General features: G+C 40.3%; 1 protein-coding gene across 1 annotated transcript in view; it reads left to right on the top strand.

Moving 5' to 3' along the window:
* The window catches only part of LOC121864256 (neurogenic locus Notch protein-like), a 120,479-nt gene that overhangs the window by 92,206 nt on the left and 14,795 nt on the right, over positions 1 to 13,478 (top strand). Inside the window, 3 exon segments of the mRNA XM_042363334.1 lie at positions 992 to 1,203; positions 1,329 to 1,459; positions 8,160 to 12,420. Coding sequence (XP_042219268.1) covers positions 992 to 1,203; positions 1,329 to 1,459; positions 8,160 to 12,420 — 4,604 coding nt within the window.

Genomic DNA, 13,478 nt, shown 5'->3' with positions numbered 1-13,478 from the left:
ACGAGTTAATAATTAATGAGCAATGTTAGATTTATTTAAAAGAACAGGTGGGATTTAATGATTGATTATTTAATACAAAATCAGTATAAACAGTACCCAAAGGAATGACAAGTAAAAAGCTTGTATAAAATTTAATTAAAGAAAGTTTAGAAAACTGTAGGTTGTAGTTGGTAATGTTTGGGAACCCAAGCAAGATTCACAATAACACGTACTGTAGGCAGTAATGGCTGATGAAGTATCCAACTGTCTTTTTAATGTTCCTATCATTGTCATTGTTCCCTTTTTATCTGTTGCACTTACTATTTATTCACATTACTGTACAATGATTTGTCTTTTTCTTTTTATTCATAATCATAAATGTGGTGCTATAGATTGTATCTAAGTACAAATGGATCTAAAAACAAACAGGCAACTTCATCACTTGCTGCCTAAACAGCCTCCAAACATTACACTACTTTGAATGTTATATAGTTGACATGATACAAACAGGAGCATATTATTTGCCCTTTGAACTTCAGTGATGATGCATATGAGCACATAAAAAGGAGATGAATGAAGAGATACTGGCACAGAGTTAGCATCATTTTAGAGAAAAGGAGTAACAATGTGCAGTGTGGATACAATACTGTACAGTATACTAAGCTTTCAGTATGGACAGTGCTTCCCCCAACTATAGAGTTAGGTACTCCTAGCTGGGTGCCCTGGGATTGAACCAGCAACCCAAGGACAGGAGGCAAGTGCTGTATTCATTCAGTCACTGCACCCCTTAAACTAGGTATTCAATCACATCTGAGGATATTGAGGATGCCCCTGGTGTGAACCAGTGATTCTTAGGACATGAGAGTGTTCTATTCATCTGGCCAATGCATTTCTCTAAACAAATTCTGTATTAGTAACTGGCAAATGCTCAATAGGAAAACAGTTGATCGGTTTCTTTTTAGATTGTCACCTATACTGATGTAATGAGTGTTATTGTATTTCTGTATTGTAGACTGGACTGCTATGCCATCTTGACGATGCATGTGCCAGCAACCCTTGCCACCCAGGCTCTATGTGCGACACGTCACCCATCGATGGTGGCTACATTTGCACTTGCCCACCTGGTTACAAGGGCATTGACTGCACACAGGATATAGATGAGTGTCAGGAGGGCCTCCCCTGTGAACACAATGGCACCTGTGTCAACACACCTGGATCCTTCAGGTGGGTAATGCCTCTCCATCAGACTTATATTATGGCATGCATCACTATCATTGAGAACAGATTTCATACAAATTGTTTTTATTCCTTGACTTGTGTTAACCTCTGATGTATATTTGTTTTAACAGGTGTGATTGCTCCAAGGGATTCACTGGTCCAAGGTGTGAGATCAACATCAACGAATGTGAGAGTAATCCATGTCATAACCAGGGCACTTGTCTGGATGAGCGTGGCGCCTTCCGTTGTGTGTGCATGCCAGGTAGCGTATATGCATTTGTTTTACCTTCGCTCTACAGCCACCAACACCATTGCATTCAACCAATAGTTTCTCATTACACAGTATGTACTCTTGAATTCCCTTTTCATTCTTGACAAATAACTTCTCACAGTCTCCTGGTTTTTCATTAATTGAAATTACAGAATAACTTCCTGGAAAAAAAATCAACGTTCCCACACTACTGGGAAAACTGTAAATACTAGATATCCGATTTTTGGTCTTCTAGTTTGGAAAAAAAGGGCCCAAAAAATGATTTTAGGCTGTTGTATTCAGACGTTGTGGTGAGGATTTACTCCTGAGTTCTTTAGTATGTAAAGAGTGAAAATAACAGACCAGTAAGTACTTTACACATTGATTTGCATTTTTCATTGACTTCAGAGCCAGTCATAGTCATGAAGGTGAGCCTTTATCTTTTGGTTCAGTGAAAACTAGCAGACTTAAATTTCAATTCACCTCGTAGCATGAGATACCTCTTGGGGTTTACAGATCATTACACCATTTTTTTTTTTAATCTTTAAATATTGGATTTGTTCCCTGGGTACATTATAACCCCCCACTCCCCCAACACACACACACACTCATTCCCCGATTATGTAACTATATTTTCAGCATTCCGGCTGCCATGCTCTTTCAATAAACCGTTAATTATTATTACACACACACACATGCATACACTGTATATATATATATATATATATATATATATATATATATATATATATATATATATATATATATATATATATATATATATATATATATATATATATATATATATATATATATATATATATATAAGCCTGACAGCTGGTTAAGAACAGTTCTGTTACATTCTTTGAATATTAATCCTTCATTCCCCAAGGAGGAAGTTTTGCTGTCGTTACTTCCCATTTGTAAAATTAGGTACCCAGTAAAGTTAACTATGGGTACTCTAGGCATGAACCAATAACTCCAGGTTCTGCACCCCGTTATCAATAGTAATCAGTGAGTAAATTTTTTGAAGATGTTGTGTCCAACAAAAAAGGTTGTAAAGGGCAAGGTACTGTACATACAAGGAGAGGTAGCACCACTCCCCTAAATCCCTCCAGCTATCTCTGTAATGAGTCGAAACCAGCACGAGACTGACATAATTAGAGCATTGTGCCCTCAAGAAAGTGGGGACATAAGGCAATGTGTCTCTTATTGAAGTGGAAGCATAACAAAGTTTTATGCCTCACTGAAGAGGGTATAATAAGGCAATATGCTTCTCATTAAAATGGAGGCATACCAAAGTAATGTGCCTCACTGAAGTGAGGCAATATGCCTCACTGAAGTAAGGACATAACAAGACAATAGGCCTCACAAGCGATGGTATAACAAGGTAATATATCTCACTGAAGTGAGGGTATAACTGGGCAATATGCTTCGCTGAAGTGAGGGCATAACTGGGCAATATGCCTCACTGAAGTGAGGGCATAACAGTAATATGCCTCTCACTGAAGGGAGGGAATAATAAAGTAATGTCTCATTGAAGTGAAGACAACAAAGTAATGTCTCACTGAAGTGGGGTCATGTAAACAGTTATAAAGTTGAGAATTTAGGATTAACGCAAGTTACAGTTCTGTGATACAATTAGAACTAAATAGGACAAAATCGGGTTCAGTCATGTGAAGATGAAATTTTGACTTAGTCGTTGTTATTTTTGGTTTCTACTCGCACTGTTTACATTATTACGATAAAGAAGGTCCATATGTCTTCTTTTATTTGTTAATTTAAGATGACAATGGCAAGATAGCTGTGGCACATTGGGAAATGTTACCGAGTGGAGAAGCTTCTCTCGTTTTACACGTGAGTACTGTTCCCCCAAGACGACCATGTATGGAAACTGTGGCACCCACCGCTGGCCGTAATGCTATGACAACACTCTCTGCCCTTACATTTACAGGGTAAACTGCATTATTTATTTTTATATATTTATTTCCGTTGTGAATGATCCCGGCTTACCGGTTGCTTTTGAGGTCTTAACAGCTTCGTGTTGGTGTAGATAGTGTACTGATGAGTTAATTAATAATCTTGTGACCGTGAGTTGGGGAACTGTTTTCTCTGTAAATGTATTTTAAGGATGAACTGAAACATCTAGTATAGTGAAGTGTCCCTTATTACGTGGTAACCCTGCCCAGCCTCCATCCCACATCCTCCTCACACCCGCCTCGGGCCTAGCCAATTACCCGCGACTTTACTCCCGTCTCGCTACCAGTAGACCAATCAGAAGACACGCTGGATTCAGTAAAAGTTATGATTGGTCGAGAGCGGAGGACTGCTGTTTGGTTCGAGTCATACAGACAGAGTTGGCCAATAGTATCACATGTTTACATTTACGTGAAATATGATTGGCGACTTGAAGAGCCAAAGGCCCAATGATCACAGGGCTGATTTAGTTGGTGTAATAGACAAAATTGACTATGCTGTATGTTTTCATAATGTTCGACAGAAGTTTTTGTTTTCTTACTAAGTTTCGATTTTGGTGGCGTTAGGTTTTATATGAGTATTCAAGCTACTTTGTTGGTAGTGTCGCTTAGTTGAGAATCACATTTTTTTTAGTGTATTTACACCACGTGTGTGCGTACTACTACCAGTAGGATGTTGTACATGATATGTAATACAGGTATTTGGAAAGGGTTATTCATATTGAATGATGTGAAATGAGTTGCTTCCGGCATCTATAGAAGGCAATTTCAGATCGTTGTTACTCGGCTTTGGAGCGAGATTCAGTAACTAAGGATACAACGCCCCCCATTTGCATTGCATGTTCATGAGGTGAAGATACTCATGACCTAAGAGTGACATTCCGTGTTGAACTTTAGTAAAATGCGGGAACAATTGTCACAGTAATACAACCACGTTAGATGTTTACAGCGAGTGTAGGGCGGGAGTATAGTGGCCAGTGGGTGAGGGAGGCTTTTGAGCCATGTTGTTACTGCAAGTTAGGCGGGGCAAGTCGTGACTCGCAGCCCCACGACACCCCCCCCCCCTCCTTCCTTCGCCTCCCTCTCCAACACTCCTTCACTCCACCTGTTGTGCTCTTGTTTTTCGTCTCGCCACCTTAACAAATGGTGTAAAACGCAGATTTTTGTCTTTTCATGAGCAGTGATATATGTTTTACATTCCCTATACTTGCCCCGCCTAATTTGCAGTAAACAACAATGCTCACAGCTTCCATTCCCAACCTCCCCCACCCACCCAGTATACCCCCTTTCCTATACTCATTGTAAACGTAATTGCATTAGTGACAACGGTTCCCGCATATTAAACAAGTTCAACACGGCTGTGTTTTCTATGCACAATCTTCACATGATTACGTCACCATGGAACTTTCAGTGGGAGGTCACTCAAACGTAGCTCTTACACGTGGTGAAGGACAATTCGACTACTCGTAGCGAAGAACAACCCTCCAACACGGGGTGAAGGACAACCCTCCAACACGTGGTGAAGGACAACCCTCCAACACGGGGTGAAGAACAACCCTCCAACACGGGGTGAAGGACAACCCTCCAACACGTGGTGAAGGACAACCCTCCAACTTGCTTTCAAATTTCATCGTGTGATAGCACTTTAGACGTCAGGGTTTTTAAAGAATTCCGTTAGATTTGTGTAGGATTTTCTCTTTGGTACGTGCTGCAGTACCTCATGTAGACAAAATTAAGGACTATAAACAGTATAATATTATGAACCTTGGACGAAACCACGTAAACATTGGGGTAATTCTTTGTCTTTACCTAAGTTATTTGACAAGGTGGTACACTTCATGGGAATGTCTACCACACCTTTAATGGTTTGGTGGTCGTCTGTATTTAGTACGACAAATGTTACTCCGCTTGTATACTTGATCTTCCCGTTTCATCTCAACTAGATGATTCATGGTCACCCGGGGAGGCTCCAGCAGTGACTAGTAGCTGTGCCTTTGTTTGTTTACATGTGGGTACCCATTTAACAGAGTTTATCCATTAGTAAATATTACATAAACAGATGTGTAATTGATAATTTGTGAGTGCCGTGGGGAAAACCTCTGAATCTTTGAGATGTTCATTATGTGGGAGCAGCAGACTGGTGGAGGATGACGGCAGTGTCTGCAACCTCCACTAACCTTGCTGTTGTAACTCCTGCCGCGTAACTCCTCGAACTCCCCCCTATACTGTGCCTAACACTGTGCTTCCAATACTGAATATCTGGCAAAACAAATTCACATTTCAGAGCCGCAGTACTGCAGACGGCGAACACTGAATATGCACGAAAGCTCCTAACTTTCCCTAAAACGTATGGTGATTGATATTAATATTCTTTATTCTTATACTGATAATGGATGTACAGTAAGAAAAAAGGCATTGGCGAGATGGTAGTTGGAGTAGTGCGAGACTGAGTAGGAGAGGTTAGTACGGGAAGTCGGCGTGCCCGTTTGGGAAGGAGTGGGTAGTAGGGTAGCGTTGTAGGATTTGGAGGGCAGACCTCATCTAATGTTCGTATAATTTATTATTCATTTACACTTTTCCAGGGTGCATTTCATGCGTATAGAGTAAACACAAGATAAATTAAATAGAAATAATAGCAAAATTTGGGAATGGATATTACGAAGTCTCGGGTACCATACGCAGGGCATCAGGTGGCATATCGGCGTCCAAGATCCTTTGTTCACGCTTGTGTGGGAAGAACAGGAAATACCATCATCACTTTGCGAATTCCTTATTTTATATACGATTGCTAATTCAGCATTCCATACATTAAACAATATTCTGGTGCTTAGAAATAGCTTCTGACTTTGTAAATAAAATTTATTACTGGCATCAATCATAGCCTGTGGCCACACTTTCTCAGGCACGCGACCCCAGCCCAGCGACCCGCGCCACTAAGGTTCCCCAACCCCGGCAACTCTTCTCATACCCGCCCTTACCAACTCTGCCAGAACGGCTTCACGGAACACCACCAGAATTGCTGCTTTTTTGCTCTTCTTAGAAATTCTTAAAACTACTTGTGACTGAAACGTAAAGAAAACGTAGTGTGTACTATATATATGTAGTCCAATTGATGTTGAGTTGTATTTGCTTGATAGTCTGCCACATTATCATACATGGCATATCACCAGCATATTTTTCATTAGCTTTCTATAGGTCTCTATAGGCCAAGCGGATTGTCCTGTCTGTTTATTGGTAGAAACGTCCTTCTCTTCTCTGAACAATAACTCCATTTATACTTCAGATATCTAAGCAAAACGTCATACCAAGAACCTTCGTGGGTTTGAAAAAAGTCCAACTTTAGATGTTGGGATCTATTTCAGCAGCTTCACTGTGCTCATAATGATACCAGTTGACTCACAAGTGCACAAAATGATACCAGCTAACTCACATGTGCTCATAATGATGTCAACTGATTCATTGGTGATCATAATGATGTCATCTGACTCAAGTGTTCGTAAGGACACCAGGTGTAAAATAAATAAGCTTAATAACAGAGTAACTTTGAATGAAATCGGGTGTCTCACAGGTACTCATAATAACCCCAGGCGAATCACAGGTGCGCATAAATCACCAAGTTCTTTATTAAAACACAGAGTGGACTCTCAGATACTAAATGCTGAAAATGATGCCATATGATCACAAGTGACTTACAACCTTGCAACAACTCATAGTGACATCAAGTGACTTACAGGCACTTATAGTGACATCAAGTGACTTACACTCATAGTGACATCAAGTGACTCAGGCACTCACAGTGACATCAAATGACTCAGGCACTTATAGTGACATCAAGTGACTTACAGACACTCATAGTGACATCAAGTGATTTACAGACACTCATAGTGACATCAAGTGACTCAGGCACTCATAGTGACATCAAGTGACTTACAGGCACTCATAGTGACATCAAGTGACTTACAGGCACTCATAGTGACAAAGTGACTTAAAGGCACTCAGTGACATCAAGTGACTTACAGGCACTCATGACATCTAGTGACTTACAGGCACTCATAATGACATCTAGTGACTTACAGTCATTCAGAGTGACATCAAGTGACTTACAGGCACTCATAGTGACATCAAGTAACTTACACACACTCATAGTGACATCCCAAGTGACCTACTGGTGCTCATAATGACATCAGACTTGCACTTAGTGACATCAAGTGATCTTACAGGTACTCATAATGACATCAAGTGACTTAAGGTGCTCATTGGGACATCATCTAACTTACAGGCGCTCATAGTGACATCATCTACTCACAGGTGCTCATAATGACTCCAAATGAATCGCAGAATACATGATGGTGCCATATGATTCACAGATACTCTTAGATATGCCAAGTGACTCACAGGTGCTCATAATAAGCCTATATGAGTCACAGGTGCTCAAAATGACCCCTTGTCAGCCTAAGGTTTTCAAAATGTTACCATGTGAATGACAGGTACTGATATATTAACCTTGGGATAAGTCGCTCCATTGATGTCTTAAGTTCATTATGCCAATGTCCTTCATGTCAGGTAGCATGTTTTTGTCCAAATTTTTTTAATGTATTAATACAATATTTTGCTGGTTTTGGGATTATTTCCTGATGCTGATATTCAGAGTGATTGTTTTTTGTTTATGCATGTGTAATGTTTTGTACAAGCGTAGCAATGTATTAGTAAAAAAAAATTTTTTTTTTTTGTTCCAGGATATACTGGGCAGCACTGTGAAGAAGATGTCGATGAGTGTGCCTCACACCCATGCCACAATAATGGAATATGCAGTGACCTCATAAATGAATATCGATGCAGCTGTACACAGGGTTTCACTGGACGACAGTGCCACATCAACATTGATGATTGTGCATCCGAGCCATGTCATCATGGTGGTACATGTGTGGACCGTGTGGCTGGATACAACTGTCGCTGTAGTCCTGGATTTACCGGGACGAACTGTGAGACTAACATTGATGATTGCCTCTCATCACCTTGTCGCCATGGGTCTTGTGTTGATGGAGATAACTCCTTCACCTGTATGTGTCATCCCGGTTACACTGGTTTACTTTGTCAGACAGAAATTGACGAGTGTATGTCAACTCCATGCCAACATGGAGGCGCCTGTAAGAATCTCATCAATAGTTACAAGTGCATTTGCCCCAATGGCACTGCTGGTGGTAACTGTGAATACAATATTAACGAATGTTTTAGTAATCCATGTCGCCATGGTGCCAAGTGCAAAGATGGTATCAACGAATACAGATGTGAGTGTGAACCAGGATTCACTGGAAGATTCTGTGAGACTAATATTGATGACTGTTTGTCTCAACCCTGTGCCAATGGTGGTGTTTGTATAGATCAAGTGGATGGTTTTCGCTGTCAGTGCCCTTCTGGTTACTATGATGCCCGATGCCTTTCAAATGTAAATGAATGTGCCAGTGACCCCTGTCTGAATGGTGGTTCCTGTTATGATGATGTCAACAGATTCAATTGTAAATGCCCTCCAGGATATACTGGCCACCGTTGTGAACATGAGATTGATGAATGTCAGTCTAATCCATGCCAACATGGCGGCACTTGTCATGATGCCCTTAATGCTTATACATGCTTATGTCCTCCTGGTTACTCTGGTCGCAACTGTGAATCAAATATTGATGACTGCCGAAGTCGACCTTGCAGGAATGGTGGCTCTTGTATTGATTTAGTCAATTCTTACAAGTGTGTATGTGAGCTTCCTCACACTGGACAGAACTGTGAAGTTCGAATGGATCCTTGCTCACCTAACAAGTGTCGACATGATGCCCGTTGTACACCAACAGCAAATTTTCTGGATTTTACTTGTGAGTGCGAATTAGGCTACACAGGCCGTCTCTGTGATGAGGATATAAATGAGTGCAATGTATCACCTTCACCATGCAAAAATGGTGCTACTTGCCAAAATACAAATGGATCATATTCATGTCAGTGTTCTGTTGGGTATGAAGGCCGTCAGTGTACCATTAACACAAATGACTGTGCATTACAACCATGTCTTAATGGTGGAACTTGTCTTGATGAAATTGGAAAATATACTTGTTTATGTGTTGATGGTTTTGGAGGAACCAACTGTCAACATGATCTGAACGAATGTGATTCAAACCCGTGCCAAAATGGAGCTACTTGCAATGACTATGTAAATTCTTATACATGCAGTTGCCCTTTAGGATTTTCAGGAACAAACTGTGGAATTAATGATGAAGACTGCACTGAAACATCTTGTATGAACAATGGCACCTGTATTGATAGTATAAACAACTACACCTGTGAGTGTCTTTCAGGATTTACTGGTTCTCATTGTCAACACCGCATAAATGAATGTCACTCAAATCCATGCAAAAATGGTGGTACTTGTAATGATCATGTAGGATTCTCTACTTGTCATTGTCTTTATGGCTACACAGGACAGCGATGTGAGCGTATAGTTGACTGGTGTTCTGCTTCACCCTGTTTTAATAATGGTGTATGCAAGCAGACAGAGAATCGGTATAAGTGTGAATGTCCACGTGGGTGGACAGGTTTGTTGTGCGATGTGGAGATGGTGTCTTGTGCAACAGCGGCTGCCAGTAAAGGTGTCATTCCTTCGAAACTTTGTCTTCACAATGGTAAATGTCAAGACATTGGCAATACCCATCGATGTGAATGTGATGTTGGCTATACAGGTTCCTATTGCCAGCATGAGATTAAAGAATGTGACTCCCAACCATGTATGAATGGTGCAACTTGCAATGATCACATAGGTACTTATTCCTGTTCGTGCCGCCCAGGTTTTCAAGGTCCAAACTGTGAATATAATGTTGATGACTGTAAACCAAACAACCCCTGTCAAAATGGAGGTGTGTGCCATGATCAGGTGAATGGATTTCAGTGCTCCTGCCCACATGGTACTCTTGGTAAACTGTGTGAGATTAACACCTATGACTGTTATGAAGGTGCTTGCCATAATGATGGAGAATGCATAGATAAAGTAGGTGGGTTTGAATGTCGCTGCAAACCTGGTTATGTAGGTGCAAGATGTGAAGGGGATGTAAATGAGTGTCTGTCTTTCCCATGTGTGAAAGAAGGTACTGCAGATTGTGTTCAACTTGTAAATAACTATCGATGCAATTGCTGGCCAGGATTTATGGGACGTCATTGTGAAAGCAAAAGAGATTTCTGTGCTGAATCACCTTGTCAAAATGGTGGAGTATGCAGCAATACTGATGGAGACTATTCTTGTCATTGTCCAGAAGGTTTCACTGGCAAATCTTGTGAGTTTCCAAGTGACAACTGTGCTTCAAATCCCTGTGGTCCAGGTGAAACATGCAGGCCATATGAACGAGGAATTGAATGTGTACCAAAACGTCTTCAGTCTTCCTATTGTACTCCAAATCCTTGTACACATAATGGTAGATGCCTTGATAATATATCTTATTATGAATGCCATTGTCCACCACTTTGGAATGGGAAAAGATGTGAAGTGAAGGATCATAACTTTAAAGGTGGAATTGGAAGAGCAACTGAAGCTGGTAGTAATATTACTCTTGAACGAGAGAAGTGTGAACTCTATCGCTGCCATGAAAAGAAAAATAACATGCGATGTGACCCAGAATGTAGTAGTATTGCTTGTGACTATGATGGATATGAATGCTCTTTGGGCCGTAATCCTTGGGCCTTTTGTCAAGCTGATATTGACTGTTGGCATGTTTTTGGTGATGGGGTATGTAACACACAGTGCAACAATGCTGGGTGCCTCTTTGATGGTCTGGATTGCCAGAATCCTGTGGGAACATGTAATCCTATTTATGATGCCTATTGTGCAACAAATTATGAGAATGGCCATTGTGATCAAGGTTGTAATAATGCAGAATGTGGATGGGATGGACTTGATTGTGAAATGAAACCACCTTCATTAATGTCAGAGGGACTCCAGATAGTTTTCAACACTAATGAGGCTGATTTTCGAGCCAACAAGAAGACGTTTGTAAGGAAACTAAGTAGCTCCTTGAGAATGCATCTAGTTATCAAACGTGATCAGTCGGGTGAAGAAATGATCTACCCCTTCGACAGAGATGGTATTCAGGGTCTCTTGGTGTACTTTGAAATTGATAAACGTCGATGTACAATAGAAGACCAGTGCTTTGACAGTGTTACAGATATAGCAAATTTTTTGGCTGCAAACAAGCTTCGTTTAGGAAGTGATGTTGGAATTCCAATAACTGGAGTCATTGTAGAGCCTCATCCGAACCCTCCACCTGGATACACTTATGTTATTGTTGGTATTGTATTTACCATGGTATTAGTTGGGATCATCTTCATGGTAGTTACAAACAATCGAAAGCGGTCGCGAGGTATCACCTGGTTTCCAGAGGGTTTCTTCCCTAAATATAACACAAATTCTAGTGCAAGTGCTGATCCTACAAGAAGAAAGCCAGATGGCCAAGAGATGCATAGTTTCAATAAGGGTGCATCTGTTCATCATCTAACTGACATTGGTGATACTGATGGTATGAGTAGGGGTTTGCCCATGCCAGGTCCATTAGGTGATTGGTCTGATGATGACAGTGAGCACCCACCTAGTAAACGTTCACGACATGAAGCTGGTTATTCTGACCAAACTCATCTCACTGACTATGATGATGCTAATGATCCTAGAGTCTGGACTCAACAACATCTTGATGCTGCAGATATAAAGAATCCTGATCTGTTAGCATTAACCCCACCTCAAGTAGAACCTGAAGAACAGCGTGGTATTGCTGGAGAAGTGGACCCTAAAGGACCCATGGGTCTTACTCCACTAATGATTGCATCATTCCGAGGTGGTGGTTTGGAGAGCCATACTGACGAAGATGATAAAGATGGATCAGCAGCAGTCATTCAAGAACTCATTGAGCAAGGGGCCAAGCTAAATGCCAAGATGGATCGCACAGGAGAGACCTCACTACACCTTGCTGCCAGGTTTGTAAATCTAAACTTTCCTTTTATGATAATAATGGATACATTTATAAAAACAGTATATAAGTCAAATATGGATGGTAGGAGGAAGGGGATAAGATCAAGAAAGAGTTGCAAGAATGAGATGTAGATGCACTAGAAGTGAAAGGCATTGACATTGAGTATGCAACAGTCTGCATAACTTTGTGGAAGGGGAATACCAAAACAGTGCACATTTTAAAATAAAATTGAATGAATGACAACAAATGGTAGAGAAATATGATAACTCCTTTCCAGCCACTCCACATTTAACAAAATATCTTGAAAGGACAGTCGCCACTTGAATGTTTGTGGTTTCTGAATTTCACATACGGTACAGTGTTCTCAAATTCTTTTGTTAAATTACTAGAAATATAGATATTATCTTAGAATATAATAAACAAGGCTTGGAACATTGATGACTGCTGCTCACATGAGCACTGTTACATATCAACAGTTGAAAGCCAATTTCAGTGATTAAAAGTTAAACAATAAATTACAATGAATAGTACAGGTATTGTGCATTAATATAATTTAGAAATTTTTAAGATTATATGGTTTACCCCTCTTGTGTTGCTAATGAAAATGGCTTTGTGCTGTACCAGTCTATATGGAGTATTAGCTAATAATGTAAAATGTGAATGAGAATTAACAGTTAAATGATGACTCAAGTGAGAGCTGGGTTGCATAGGGTCTGGGTCAGTGTGAGACAAATCTGCCTAAGCCAACAACCAATCAACTCTGTTGTTGTGTCTTGTGACTCTGTTGAGTTTACAGCTGAATTTAACCATTTTCCCTCTCAGTGTGCTACAGTATGGGTACAGTACTTAGAATTTTGATGGTGCATTTTTTTTTTTTTTTAATAAATTTACATTTCTAGGATCATAATGAACTATTCTGACAGTGATGTGTAGCATAGTGTGTCAGGCTATTCTCGTAAGAGACAGAAAAGTGGAACTGAGGAAAAGGCTGAAATAATACTGTACTGCAATAATAGATGGCAATTTTGTGGTTATTTAAGTTTTTAAAACTGAGGCACGCTT

This window comes from Homarus americanus, unplaced genomic scaffold (genome assembly GCF_018991925.1).
Source record: "Homarus americanus isolate GMGI-L3 unplaced genomic scaffold, GMGI_Hamer_2.0 scaffold26351, whole genome shotgun sequence".
NCBI lineage: Eukaryota > Metazoa > Arthropoda > Malacostraca > Decapoda > Nephropidae > Homarus > Homarus americanus.
Note: the sequence above shows the minus strand (reverse complement) of the source record. Positions and strands in the feature narration are given on the sequence as shown.